General features: G+C 38.2%; 1 protein-coding gene across 1 annotated transcript in view; it reads left to right on the forward strand.

Moving 5' to 3' along the window:
- Positions 1-13,235: 13,235 nt before the first annotated feature.
- The window catches only part of LOC144231178 (cysteine-rich hydrophobic domain-containing protein 1-like), a gene marked incomplete at its 3' end in the record, with an annotated part of 17,451 nt that continues 15,372 nt past the window's right edge, over positions 13,236-15,314 (forward strand). The window contains exon 1 of the mRNA XM_077763568.1: positions 13,236-13,553. Within this exon, the coding sequence (XP_077619694.1) occupies positions 13,270-13,553 (284 nt within the window). The remainder of the gene's footprint in view (positions 13,554-15,314) is intronic.

Raw genomic sequence — 15,314 nt, forward strand, 5'->3', positions numbered from 1 at the left:
CCAACCACCCCCGCCCCCCCTTTACCTCCCCTCGACCCCTGGCAGCAGGAAGCAGAGACCTGCAGGACTCTGTTTTGGGCGGTATCAATAAAGAACGTCAACTGCGGCCTGGAAAGGAGGCCTAGCGTGGGACATAGAACACAGCCCACCTTGGCTATGCCGCAGCACAGGGAGACTGGACCCAAAAAAGAGATTTACAAGGCTTGGTTTGAAAAGGGACTGGGGCGCCACCATTTTTCTCTCCACAATCACCAAGGAGGGGCCTACGGAATATCCGGCAGGACTCGTTGGAGGATAAGACCTGCCTACACCAAATCATGCCCATCCCTGACAGAGCTGTTTTTGTTGTTGTTGTTGTTCGTTTGTCTGTTTCTTTGTTTGTTTGTTTGTTTGTTTTTTACCTGAGCCTGGGGCAAGACCAACATGGATACAGTGCCGTGACTAATTCTAGATCAATTCTTTCTATTCAGATGTATTCTGCCTTGTCTCATTCTTAACCCTCCATTCTGCTGTAAGGGGCACTCTGGTCACTGGTTTGCTTAAACAGACACATTTAATCCATTCTCTAGATGTACATTCTACACCTCCACCCCTAACTTTTTAACTCTCTATCTCTCTGGAGTAAACAGACTATACAGTTATTCTGAGTAACATTATCTTCATTTCTTTCACCACGCCTCTAACCATATTCACTTCTTTCTCCCTCTGAATGAAGCCTCTTAGCCTCTCTGCCTGGTTATTTCATCTCCAATTTCTCTTCCTCCCCACCCTGTCATTTCTCTTTGTATATGCTCTTCCATCAGCACTGCATACACCCGGCTCTTTATTTGTAGCTGGGAATTCTGGTTTTATGCTTTTAGACTGTCCTTTGTCTTTTGGATTTTTTTTTCTGTCCTTTTAAATTTTTTTTTATTATTTGTCTTCCCTCCTTCCACTTTTTTTGTTTGTTTGTTTTGCTTTTCGTCCCTTCCTTTTTTTCTTTTTCATTTTCCCTTTCGGTTTGCATGTTTGTTGAATTTGTCTGTGCGTTTGTGTGCCTCTGTTCCCTGCAAGTTTGTCTGCGTGTTTCCTTTTCCAGGGCTACCTCAAGAAACAAGCCAAAGTACACATGATGGAGAGTCCCAAATACCACTACGAGGAGTGAAATAAATAAACCAATGTCTCAGCAAGAGAAACAAACAGACACCATTCAAAGAACACTTCCTGAACAGATGGGCCTGTACAGTCAAAGAGCCCTCTTTGATATAGTAGCACTCGCAGGTGCAGAGTGCATAACAAGCTTTTAAAACTAACAAGAGATAGAAAACTAATCAAAATGATAAAAATGAAGAACTCTCCTCCAAAGAAATTCGAGGAAGAAATGATACCTAAAGAACTGCTGAAAACAGATATAAGCAACATAATTGAACAAGAATATAGAACAATAGTCATAAAATTAATCGCTGGGCTTGAAAAAGGCATGGAAGACATCAGAGAAACTATTGCTGCAAAGACTATGGAGCTTAAAATTAGTTGTGATGAATTTAAAAATACTATAAATGAGATACATAATAAAATGGAGCCATCCAATACACAGACTGAAGAGGCAGAAAGGAAAATAAATGATTTAGAACACACAATTATAGAAAAAGAGGAAGCTGACAAAAAGAGAAATAGACTGATCCAGGAACATGAAAGAAGAGTTCGAAAGCTCAGCCATACAATCAAATGGAATAATATCCGTATCATAGGAATCCAAGAAGAAGAAGAGAAAAGGAAAGGTGCTGAAGGAGTCCTGGAACAAATTAGAGCAGAGAACTTCCCCAACTTAGGGAGGGAAGTAGACGTTGAAATCCAGGAGGCACAGAGAACTCCCCTCAGACATAATTTGAATCGATCTTCTGGATGACATATCATGAAACTGGCAAAATATAAGGAAAAAGAGAGAATTCTGAAAGCACCCAGGGATCAAAGGGCCCTAACATACAAACGGAAACCTATCAGAGTGGTGACAGACCTATCTACAGAAACTTGGCAGACCAGAAAGTGATAGCAGGAAATCTTCAATGTGATGAGCAGAAAAAATATTCATCCAAGAATCCTTTATCCAGCAAGCTTGTCATTCAGAATAGAAGGAGAGATAAAAGTCTTTCCAAATAAACAAAATTTGAAAGAATTTGTCACCGCTAAACCAGCCCTATAAGAAATCCTGAGGGGGGCTCTATGAGGGAAATGTCACAAGGAACGCAAGGTACCAGAGACACCACCACAAACATGAACCCTAAAAAGCACACAATGACTCTAAATCCATATATTTAAATAATAACACTGAATGTAAATGGGCTGAATGCTCCAATCAAAACACATAGGGTAGCAGAATGGATAAACAACCAAAACCCATCTATTTGCTGTCTATAAGAAACTCATTTTAGACTGGAGGACACATTGAGATTGAAAGTAAGGGGATGGAGAAATATATATCATGCTACTGAATCAAAAGAAAGTGGGAGTAGCTATACTTCTGTCAGACAAACTGGACTTTAAAGTAAAGACAGTAACAAGGGATGAAGAAGGGCATTATATAATAATTACAGGGTCTATCCTTCAGGAAGAGATAACAATTATACATGTCTTCGCACTGAATATGGGAGCACCCAAATACATAAAACAATCACAAACAGAAACAATCTTATCAATAAGAATGTGGTAATAGCAGGGGATTTTAATACTCCACTTACAGCAATCGATAGATCAATCCGACAGAAAATCACTAAAGAAACAATGGACTTGAAAGACACATTGGACAAGATGGACCTGACAGATATATTTAGAACTCTGCTTCCTAAGGCCATGGAATTCACTTTCTTCTCAAGTGTGTATGGCACTTTCTCCAAGATAGATCACATACTGGGACATAAAGCAGCCCTCAATAAATACAAAGGAATTGAGATCATACTCATGCACACTTTCAGGTCACAATGCTATGAAACTTGAAATCAATCACAGGGAGAAGTCTGGAAAGCCTCCAAAAACATGGAAGTTAAAGAACACCCTACTAAAGAATGAATGGGCCAATCAGGCAATTAGAGAAGAAATTAAAACATATATGGAAACAAATGAAAAGGAATATCCAACAATCCAACTTCTATGGGATGGGCAAAGACAGTCCTAAGAGGAAAGTACATTGCACTCCAGGTCTAATTCAAGAAATTAGAAAACACACAAATACAAAATCTAACACACACCTAAAGGAACTAGGAGGAGAACAACAAGAGCACCCCAAACCCAGTAGGAGAAGAGAAATAATAAAAATCATGACACAAATAAAGAGTATAGACTCCCAGAAAACGTTGAACAGATCAATGAGACCAGGAGTTGTTTTTTTGAAAAAATGAACAAAATTGACAAACCACTAGCCAGGCTTCTCAAAAAGAAAAGAGAGAGCACCCAAATAGACAAAATCACGAATGAAAAGGGATTTATTACAACCAATCCCTCAGAAGTACAAGCAATTACCAGGGAATACTATGAAAATTTATATGCCAACAAACTGGACAACTGAGTAGAAATGGACAAATTCTTAAACCTGCACTGAATACCAAAATTCACATGGGAAGAGATAGAAAATCTGAACAAACCCATGACTAGTGAAGAAATTGTGTCAATTATCCAAAATCTCTCAACAAATAAGAGCCCTGATCTAGATGGCTTCCCTGGGGAATTCTACCAGACATTTAAATCAGAGATAATACCCAGTCTTCTCAAGCTGTTCCAAAAAAATAGAAATGTAAGGAAAACTTCCAGACTCATTCCATGAAGCCAGCATCACTGTAATTCCCAAACCAGACAGAGACCCAGAAACAAAAGAGGACTACAGGCCAATATCCTTTGGGAATATTGATGCAAAAATCCTCAACAAGATATTTGCAAATGGAATCCAACAAAACATAAAAAGAATTATCCACCAAGATCAAGTGGGATTCATTCCTGGGTTACAGGGCTGGTTAAATATACACAAATCAATCAATGCAATACATCACATTAACAAAAGAAAAGATAAAAACCATATGATCCTGTCGATAGATGCACAAAAAGCATTTGACAAAATACAGCATCCCTTCTTAATAAAGACTCTAGAGAAAGTCGGGATAGAAGGAACTTACTTAAACATCATAAAAGCCATCTATGAGAAGCCCTCAGCTAACATCATCCTCAATGGGGAAAAACTGAGAGCTTTCCTCCTGAGATCAGGAACACGACAAGGATATCCACTCTTACCACTGTTGTTTAACATATTGCTGGAAGTCCTAGCATTAGCAATCAGACAACAAAAGGAAATAAAAGACATCAGCATTGGTAAAGAAGAAGTAAAACTTTCACTTTTCGCAGACAACATGATACTCTACATCGAAAACTCAACAGACTCCACCAGAAGCCTGCTAGCAGTAGTCCATGAATTCAGCAAAGTTGCAGGGTACAAAATCAATGTACAGAAATCGGTGGCATTTTGATGCACCAGCAATGAAGCAACAGAGAGAGAAATCAAGAAACTGATCCCACTCACAATTGCACCAAAAACCATAAAATACCTAGGGATAAACCTAACCAAATATATAAGAGATCTGTATAATGAAATATAGAAAACTTATGAAGGAAATTGAAGAAGACACAATGAAATGGAATAACATTCCATGCCCATGGGCCTGAAGAATAAATATTGTAAAAATGTCATTACTACCCAAAGAAGTCTACACATTCAATGCAATCCCAATCAAAATTGCACCAGCATTCTTCTCAAAGCTGGAATAAGCAATCCTAAAATTTGTATGAAGCCACAAAAGCCCCCGAATAACCAAAGTAATATTGAAGAAGAATACCAAAATGGGAGGCATCAGAATCCCGGACTTTAGCCTCTACTACAAAGCTGTCATCATCAAGACAGTATGGTATTGGCACAAAAACAGACACATAGACCAATGGAATAGATTAGAGGACTCAGAATTAGGCCCACAAATGAATGGCCAACTAATCTTTGACAAAGCAGGAAAGAGTATCCAATGAAAAAAGACAGCCTCTTTAACAGATGCTGCCGGGAGAACTGGACAGCAACATGCTGAAGAATGAAACTAGATCACTTTCTCACACCATACACAAAAATAAACTCAAAATGAGTAAGAACCTGGATGTGAGACAGGAAACCATCAAAACCCTAGAGGAGAAAGCAGGAAACAACCTCCTTGACCTCACCTACAGCTATTTCTTACCTGACACATCCCCAAAGGCAAGGAAATCAAGGGGAAACATGGACTATTAGGACCTTATCAAGATAAAAAGCTTTTGCATGGCAAGGGATACAATCAATAAAACTAATAGGCAACCAATGGAATGGGAAAAGATAGTTGCAAATGACATATCAGAGAAAGGGCTAGTATCCAAAATCTATAAGGAACTCACCAAACTCCACACCGGAGAAACAAAGAATCCAGTAAAGGAATGGGCAGACATGATCAGACACTTCTCCAAAGAGGACATCCAGATGGCCAACAGACACATGAAACGATGCTCAACATCCCTCCTCATCAGGGAAATACAAATCAAAACCACACTGAGATACCACCTCACACCGTCCAGAGGGGCTAAACTGAACAAACCAGGAGACTATAGATGCTGGGAAGGATGTGGAGAAATGGGCCCCCCCTTACACTGTTGGTGGGAATGTAAATTGGTACAGCCCCTTTGGAGAACAGTGTGGAGGTTCCTCAAAAAATTAACACTAGAACTCCCCTAGGACCCAGAAGTAGCACTGCTCAGAATTTACCCAAGGGATACAGGAGTGCTGATGCATAGGAGCACATGTACCCCAATGTTCATAGCAGCACTTTCAGTCATAGCCCAATCATGGAAAGAGTGTAAATGTCCATCAACAGATGAATGGATCAAGAAGATGTTGTTTATCTATACAATGGAATACTACACGGCAATGAGAAAAATGAAATCTGGCCATTTGTTGCAACGTGGATGGAACTTGAGGGTGTTATGCTGAGGGAAATAAGTCCAGCAGAGAATGACAGATACCATATGTTTTCACATATAGTTAGATTAGGTGGAACTTAACAGAAGACCATGGGTGAGGAGAAGGGAAAAGAATATTTGGGGAGAGGGAGGAAGGCAAACCTTGAGAGAATCTTGAATGCTGAGAACAAACTGAGGGCTGATGGGTGTGGGAAGAGGGGAAGGGGGTGATGGACATGGAGGAGGGCACTTGTGGGGATGAGCACTGGGTTTTATATGGAAGCCAACTTGACAATAAAGTATTAAAAAAATTTAAAATGTTTTTAAAAAAGCAAATCAAATCAACAAACAAACAAAGCCTTAAATACAGAGAAGAAATTGGTGTTTACCAGAGGTGAAGTTGGTGGTTAATCTGTAAAATAGATAAAGGGGTACAAACTTCCAGCTCAAAATAAATAAGTCATGTAACTGAGAAGGATAGCATTATCATCAATAATATGGTAATAATGTATCATCAATCATATTGTAATAATGTATTGTATGATGACTGATGGTTATTACATTTATAATGATGTATAATATATAGAATTGTGTAATCAATGTGTTATAGACCAGAACCTCATATAACATTGTTGTTAATTATACTTCAATAATAGATTTAAAAAATTGTGAAGGATGGGTAAAATAGATAAAGGGAATTAAGAGTACACTTATCTTAGCGCTGAGAAATGTATAAATTGTTGAATCACTATATGGTATACCTAAAACTAATATAACAATGTGTGTTAACTATACTTGAATAAAAATTTTAAAAAACATATATACCATGCAAAGTGTAAGCAAAGAGGGTGAAGTTGGCTATGCCAATAACAAAATAGGTTCTAAGTCAAACAATGTTGCAAAAGACAAAAAGGAAATTATATATTGCCAGTAGTCAATTTTCCAAGAAGATATAGCAATTAAAAACATATAAACACCAAATATCAGGGCTCAAAATCTATATGGCAAATATTGCCATAATTGAAAAAAAATAGACAGCCCTACTATAATAGTTGGAGATTTTAATAACCCAAACTCAGAATGCAGAGAATAATCAGACATTGTGGGGGCGCCTGGGTGGCTTAGTCGGTTAAGCATCTGACTTTCGCTTAGGTCATGATCTTTCGGTTCGTGGGTTCGAGCCCCGCGTCGGGCTGTGTGCTGACTGCCAGCTCGGAGCCTNACACAAGGAAAATTTTAAAAATATTTTGAGAGAATCAAAATAGAACACATGATACAAAAGCTTATAGAATGCAGTGAAAGCAGTATTCACTCACAGATTATGTAAATTTATACGTAGAAAATCTTAAGAATTTTACAGACACAGGCACAGATACATACAGACACACAGACACATACATTAGAACTAGCAAATGTGCTCAGGAATTAAGAGGCTACACATCAATACACAAAAATAAATTGTATTCCCATAAACTAACAATGTGCAACTCAAAAATGAAATTAATAATTCCGTTAACAATAGTATCAAAAAGAAGAAAGACACCCTCAAGGTCCATCCATGTTGCTACACATGGCCAGATTTCATTGTTTCTCATTGCCATGTAGTATTCCATGGTATAGATAAACCACATCTTCTTGATCCATTCATCTGTTGATGGACACTTAGGCTCTTTCCATGTTTTAGATGGATGGAGGGGGGAGGGGGGGATGGGCATGGAGGAGGACACTTGTGGGGATGAGCACTGAGTGTTATGTGGAAACTAATTTGACAATAAACTATTTGCAAAAAGAAGAAAGACAAAAATAAATTTAACAAAAGAACTGCAAGTTTTGTGTGCGGGAAACTATAAAACATTGTTGAAGGAAATTTTAAAAGATTTAAATAAATGGAGAAATATCCCATGTTCAGGATCAGAAGACTTAACATCGTTAAGTTGGCAATATTTCCAAATATATCTACAGATTCAGTGTGATTCCTATCAAAATTCCAGCTGGTTTTTCTAAAGGAAATTGATGATATGATCCTAAAATTTATGCAGTAATGTGAAAGACTCAGGAGGTCAAAATAGTATTTAAAAAGAGCAAATTTGGTGGATTTACATATTCCAATTTAAAAACTTACTACAAAGCTATAGTATTCCTGATGGTGTGGTACTGACATGAAGATAGACCTAGATCAGTTGAATAGAATTAAGAGTCCAGAAACAAACCCATACATTATGCTTAACTGATTTTCAACAGAGGTATCAAGGCAATTCAATTCAGAAAAAGGACAGTCTTCAACAAATGGTTCTGGGACAATTCAACAACCACATGCAAAAATATGAATTTAGACCCTTATACATACCATATACAAAAATTAACTCAAAATAAATCACAGACCTAAAAAAGTTTTAACAGTAAACATAAGAGCAAACCTTTTTGATATTGTGTTAGGCAAAAATTTCTTAGATACATTATTAGAGGCACAAGCAAGGGTGCCTGGTGGCTCAGTTGATTACGTAAGTGTCTGACTTCAGCTCAGGTCACGATCTTGTGGTTCTGAGTTCGAGCACCATGTCAGGCTCTGTCTCAGATCCTGGAGCCTGTTTTGGATTCTGTGTCTCCCTCTCTCTCTCTGCTTGCTCGATCTGTATCTCTCAAAAATAAATACACATTAAAAACAAGGCACAAGCAATAAAATTTGATGACTTGTATTTCATCAAAATTGAAAACTTTTTCAGTTCAAAAGACAGCATGAACAACATAAAAAGTGAAGCCACAGACTGGGAGGAAATGTTTGTACACCATATATCTAATAAAGGACTTCTATCTGGAACATGTAATGGGCAGTTTGTAACTCAACAAGTAGACAATCCAGGTTTTTTTTTTTTAATAAAAAAGCTGTACACAAACATTCCTGGCAATTTTATTTATAAAAGCCAAAATCTAGAAAAAAAAACCAGATATCTGTCAGTGGGTGAATTGCTAAACAAACTGTTGTACATCTGTGCTATGAATACCACATGGCAATAAAAAGGAATGGACCATGGATACACTCAGTAACGTAGATGATTCTCAAAAGTATGCTGGGTGAAAAAGGCCAACCCTCAAAGGTTACATACCATACGACACAACTTACATATCATTCGTGAAAGTGCAAAAATTATAGAACGTGAACAGTTTAATGGTTCCCAGGGATGGAGGGAGGAATTGTTATAAAAAGATAACAGGAGGGGCACCTGGGTGGCTCATTCAGTTAAGCCTCCACCTCTTGATTTCGGCTCACTTCATGAGTGCACAATTGAGTCCCAAGTCACTTGAGATTCTCTTTCTCCCTCTCTCTCTCTGCCTCTCCCCCTATGGCACTTTCTCTCTCTCTCTCTCTTTCTCTCTCTCTCTCTTTCTCTGTCTCCTTCTCTCAGAATAAATATTTTTTTAAACAGACAACAGAAGGAATCCTTGTAGTGATGTAAGTGTTCTTTGTCTATCATTGTAGTCATATAAACCTACACCTATGCTAAAATTGCATAGAACTAAATTCACACACACACATGAATACATGAATGACTGAAAGTTGGAGTAAGTTGAGTAGATTGTATCACGTCAGTTTTGTGGTTGTAATAATGTACTATAGTTATGCAAGATGCTACCATTGACAAACACTGAGTAAAGGGTAGACAGGACCTCCCTGTATTATTTTCTACAATTATATATGAATCTCTAATTATTTTGAAAAAAAGCTTAAGTTAATAAATAAGACAAAATATTTGAACAGACATTTCATCAAAGAAGGTATATAAGTGAAAAACAAGCACATGAAAAGATGCTCCACATCATTAGTCATTAGGGAAATGCAGAATAAACCTACAATGTGAGATACTTCATACCCACAAAAATAGCTATAATAAAAAAGAAAATAACAAATGTTGGAGAGAATGTAGAGAAAATGGAACTCTCATACATTGCTGGTGGGAATGTAAACTGACTGATGTATCTTGAAAAACAGTTTGGCAATTGTCTTAAAATCAACAGTCTTACCATATGACCCAATAATTCCACTCATAGATATCTACCCTTAAGAAATTAAAATATTTTCACACAAGGACATGTATGTGAATTTTCGTAGAAGCATTTTCATAATTTCCATAATGTGGAAGCAGCCCAAATATCATCAATTAGTGAATGGGTAAACAAAATGTGATATATCCTTACAATGGCATACTATTTATCAATTAAAAGAAATGAAGTACTCATACAAGACACAATATAGATAAACCTCAAAAACACTGTACTAAGCAAAAGAAATTAAACAAAAGACCACATTTGTATTATCCAATTTATCTGAAATATCCAAGAAAAAAATCTATAGAGACAGAAAGTAGATTAATTATTGCCTGGAGCTAGGGGTCAGAATGGAGAATGAGTGAAAATGGGACAATGATTTCTTTTGGGTGTGACAGAAATGTTCTAAAATTAGCTTGTAGTGATAGTTGCACGACTGTAAATTTACTAAAATCACTGAACTGCACACTTTGACAGAGAGAGAAAAGGAAGTAAGTTACAGTTCTTTTCAGCTGTTCTATATTGAAACCCCCTCAGATGGCCTGTGACCTGTGACCTTTTGCCTCACATCCCCATTTAGACAGGGTAATTACCCCCATGCCCTGCTTACCTCATCAGACAGAAAGTTATAAGGCCTGCTTTCTTCTCTACCCACTCCTAGCTTTAGTATTTTTGATGGTTGCTAAAGTATCATTTAAGAAGCATGTTGCTCCTTGTGTTTACTGAAAAAATGTGTTTTTCTTGGCTTGCCCAATTCCAAATTCTCCTATAGTTTAGCAAAACAAATTGCTTCTGGAATTATATATGCATTTTCAGCACACTGCATATGCAAGAAAGCAGACAAGCAGATTTGTTCTTTTGATATCTGACTAAACGTCAGAGACCTGTTTCTGTTTTCACTGTGTAATTTCCCTCTCCCTCTCCTCTCCCATCCCCCACATCCATCATTTCTTCACTTTTACCAAAGTTCCCTTATCTCACTTGCACTTATCACCCCTTATATTCCTTTCCCTTTCTCTCCTTCAGATATTCCTTTCTAGCCTAATCCTGACTGGTGAAAAGGAGAAAGTACCATTTAAGTAGTAATCAGCAAAATACTTATCCCTAGAAAGTAATTTAGTGGAACTTTATGGATAATATAATATGTTTGGAAAATTTTTAGTATTTCCTATGGCTTTTTTTTGGTGTTTTTTCAATGTTTGTTTATTAATTTTTGAAAGAGAGAGAGAGAGAAAGAGAATGCACACAAGCAGGGGAGGGGCAGTGACAGAGAGAGAGAGGGAAAGAGTCTGAAGTAGCCTCCAGGTTGTCACTGCAGAGCCTTATGCTGGGTTTAAACCCACTAACTGTGAGATCCTGACCTTAGCTAAAGTCGGATGCTTAACCAACTGAGCCACCCAGGTGCCCTAGCTTTTTTTGCTTTTTGAAAGGGAAGAACTGGTGTAAAATACTGATTCGATCTCAAGTCTGTTATTTCATTTCCATAAATGACACATGACACGTTTTTATTAATATTCAAGAAAAGCAGATATATTGTATCTGTCTTATCAGAAGGCAAAATTATTATAAAAAATTTTAGGCTAGCAGATTAAGTTCTCTATACTATGAAAACTAGATTTTATTGCTTATTGATAGTATTGCAACTTATTTTTAAAGTTTCTAAATAAACAAGGTATGGAATACAAAACATTTTCTTCACTTTAATAACACAAACTTGTTGATAATGATAATGGTTTGATCGATGCCTTTTGCAAACTAATTTCTTCCTCTTTCATACATCCTAAATGCTTTGTTTATATTGCTATACTGCTAATGTAATGCTCATCTTAAAGTGCAGCTATGTCTGTTTCCTCAGTCTTACTATCTAATTGGGATGGAGCTGTGGCAAAGCCCTCAGGATTTGTTTTCTTAATTAGCAGCTATGTGACTTTGCTGTCTTAATGATCCCTGAATTATGACATGGATTTCTGTGCTGCTGCTAAGTATTAAGTAGTTTGGGACATGGATTGGAAACTCAAAATATGTGATCTCTGCAATGTTTTAGTAGTTGTGGAGAAGATAGGAAAAAATATTTGAATGGAAACTTTTGGACAAAATGTCACCACAGACCTTAACAAATTACTTAAACTTCCCGAAACTCAGTTTTGCCATCTATAAAATGGATATGATAATGCTTACCTCATAGGAGTGTTTAAGGGTTAACAGATATTGCATGTGAAAGAGTCTAGGTCAGTGTCTGGAAGATGGATGATATTAATTAATGTTTCTTTAAGTTGGAATGCTCCCTGCACCCCCTCCATGCCCCTCTCCCCTGTGAAACAAACAAACAAACAAACACTCTCCAAACTTCAAACATCTTTCAAGAAACAGACCAAAAGGCAACACTCTATAAAGCCTTTCCAAACAACTTCAGACAGGGTAGCCCTTTGTTTAAGAGCACTGGGCTTTTGAAATCAGAAGAGATTCCCAAGTTTAAAACCAGGTCTGCAATTTAGGAACTCCATGACCTTGGGCACATTACTTATCCTCCCTGCAGCTAGGTTTCCCACCTGTAAGAGGAGAACATCCTGGTACATAACCTCATTCAGTTGTGAAGTATTGAATGAGAGAGGCACAAAGAGTGCTTAGCACAGTCCCAAGTCCTCTATTAAGTATTACATAGTAGGAATAGAAGTAGTAATAGAAAATTTTCTCTTCAATGAAGTGTTTATAAAAATGCCTCCCAAGGTTGCAAAATTCTGATGCAAAAGTCTTTTAAACTCTAATGCTGAACAAACCTAAGGGATTGGTATATACCTTGTGATATTTAAGGCAAAGTTCTAACCTCACGTTATGGAATATGCATTCCCTGCACGGGAGGTGGGGGAGGAAATAATAGCTGCTACTAATTAATGGGAAATAAAACCAGAAAATACGTCCCAGGGCACAAGCAGCAGAAGCCCAAAGAACAGTATTAAGCACTGCACCCGCAAACCGGGCCTCAATAACTCCCTGGAATTCACCTCTAACGCCCCCCTTCCTTTCGAGCCGCGCAAGCGTACACAGATTTTGTTCCTTTCTCCCTCATGCCCCCGCCTCCAACACCCCTCGTCTGCCTCAACACGCAGGCGCATCTCTTCAAATCCCGTCCCTTCCCCGTCTGCTTTCTCTTCATTTCGTTCCCCCTCCTCTTCCAGAACCTCCGCTGGTACAAACTCTTCTCCGTGAGGGTGGCGGCGATCGAGAGGTCACGTGATGAGCATCCTGCTGCCCAACATGGCGGAGTTCGACACCATCTCAGAACTAGAGGAGGAGGAAGAAGAAGCGGCAACGTCGTCGTCGTCGCCGTCGTCGTCGTCGTCGGTATCGGGGCCCGACGACGACCAGGAAGATGAGGAGGAGGACGAAGAAGAGGAGGAGGAAGAAGAGGAAGAAGAGGAGGAGGAGACGCCACCCCCACCTCGGGTAGTGAGTGAGGAGCATCTGCGGAGATGTGCCCCCGATCCTGTATTGGTGCGGGGAGCTGGCCACATCACAGTGTAAGCAAGAGCGGGGCATAGGGTTTGAAAACGCTGAGATTTGTCGACAGAGGCATGAGAAGGTGATCGAGGGGCCTTTGGAGTGGGGGGAGGGCTGACTGAGGCAGTTAGAAAAGGACACCTGGTCTAAATGGAGAAACCGAGGGAGATAGATACAAAGGAAGTGAGGAGATGCACTGACATCAGGTAAAGAGAGAGTATAAGATGGGGAAGCTAGAGGTTTGAGAGCCAGAGGGATAGGAGTAGAAGTGAGTCTCCTTGTTTCTGTGTATGCTGGCAAGTAAATAGTCTTTAAACTGCAGGATGTACCAGAGGATTCTTTACTGCTGAGATTGGTGTGTAGTGTAACACAGTGACTGCTGTGACATGTGACAGGACCTAGGCTTTCTTCAAAACAGAAACATGATATGTTTTGTGAATAATATTATAGAATATCCACCTACCCACATATTCATTCGTCCATTCTTCCTATATAATCCGTGTATGAATGAATACAGTAATCCTTTCGATGGTTTAATAATTCCTCATTCTGACGTTCTGTAAATATCACAGGTAGAGGTTCAAATTAAGAGGCAGTTGTGAAAAGTAAAAGAGCAATGGATTGAGAGTAAGGACTCTTGGATGTTAGTCCCAGTTTTGCTTCTTACTGGCCCTGTGACCTTGCTCAGGTTGCTTTCTATTTCTGGGCCTTAAATTCTCCATCTGTAAAATGAAGGGTGAGGGTAGATGATTTCCAAAGCCTTTCAGTTCAGAAATAATTTAAGATACCTACAGGAGATTTTGTATGCCCAAATATAAATATGCAGACATTAAATACTTACAGAAATGAGTCTCCCAGGAGCTGAGGCTGATTTTTTGAAAACTTACGCAGAGTGACTTTAAAAAAAAAATTGAAATCCTGGATCATATATAAGAAAATAAAAGTAGGAGAGACCTCATAGCATTGTGGTTGCAAAGCAAAAGAAAATTTTAATGCCTCTCTGGGCTTTAAAGAGTGCTTTTTCTTTTTTATGTGCTTGGGCTGTAAATACATGGAAGTTTGAGTGTGTGTCGCGTTCATCCTCTTAACTTTGCTGTCTTTTACTGCATTTTCCTGTCATTGCCTCTAATTTTGATAATGGCTCACCTGGTCCCTTTGACTTTCAATTGAGTTTGTCTTATCAGAAATCATATAATATGCAACACTTCCCCCCCATGTTAGCTTTTAATTTTAACATGTCAAATGTTTTGATTGTAATATACTTTAGTGATCTTTGCATGAAATATGTTAAGAAAGATTTTGAAATTGTGGAAGAGTATGGGGAGATTTTAGACGTGCTTTTTGTTAGGCAATTATTTTAACACAGTTTTTCTTGGTCCAAGAATTTTGCAGATAGACTACAATGATCAGATGCCAGCTTACTGCGCTGTTTTACTTTTATTCCTTTCATGACTAGGGAGACAATTTATTACTCAAACTAATTATGATTCTGGCACCAAAGGTTACTTTCATGTATATTATTTTACATGACTGAACAGAAAAAGGGTTTTTATTCCAGTCTATAATTTTATATTTCAACATTCCACCCCTTCTTATTTTCTAACATTCAGAAAACAGAGGAGGGGCAAGAAAACAGACTTTAAGTTACCAGAAACTTATTCGTGATTCCATTTTATTCTTTACACAATCATGGTGAAGCACTTATCAACCAACTTTCAAATAAAAGCAAAGCACTGACACTTGTCATATCCAGGCCCTTGTGACAGGTGTAATGACCTTCC

Source organism: Crocuta crocuta, unplaced genomic scaffold, assembly GCF_008692635.1.
Source record: "Crocuta crocuta isolate KB4526 unplaced genomic scaffold, BGI_CrCroc_1.0 scaffold1405, whole genome shotgun sequence".
In the NCBI taxonomy this organism is placed as follows: domain Eukaryota; kingdom Metazoa; phylum Chordata; class Mammalia; order Carnivora; family Hyaenidae; genus Crocuta; species Crocuta crocuta.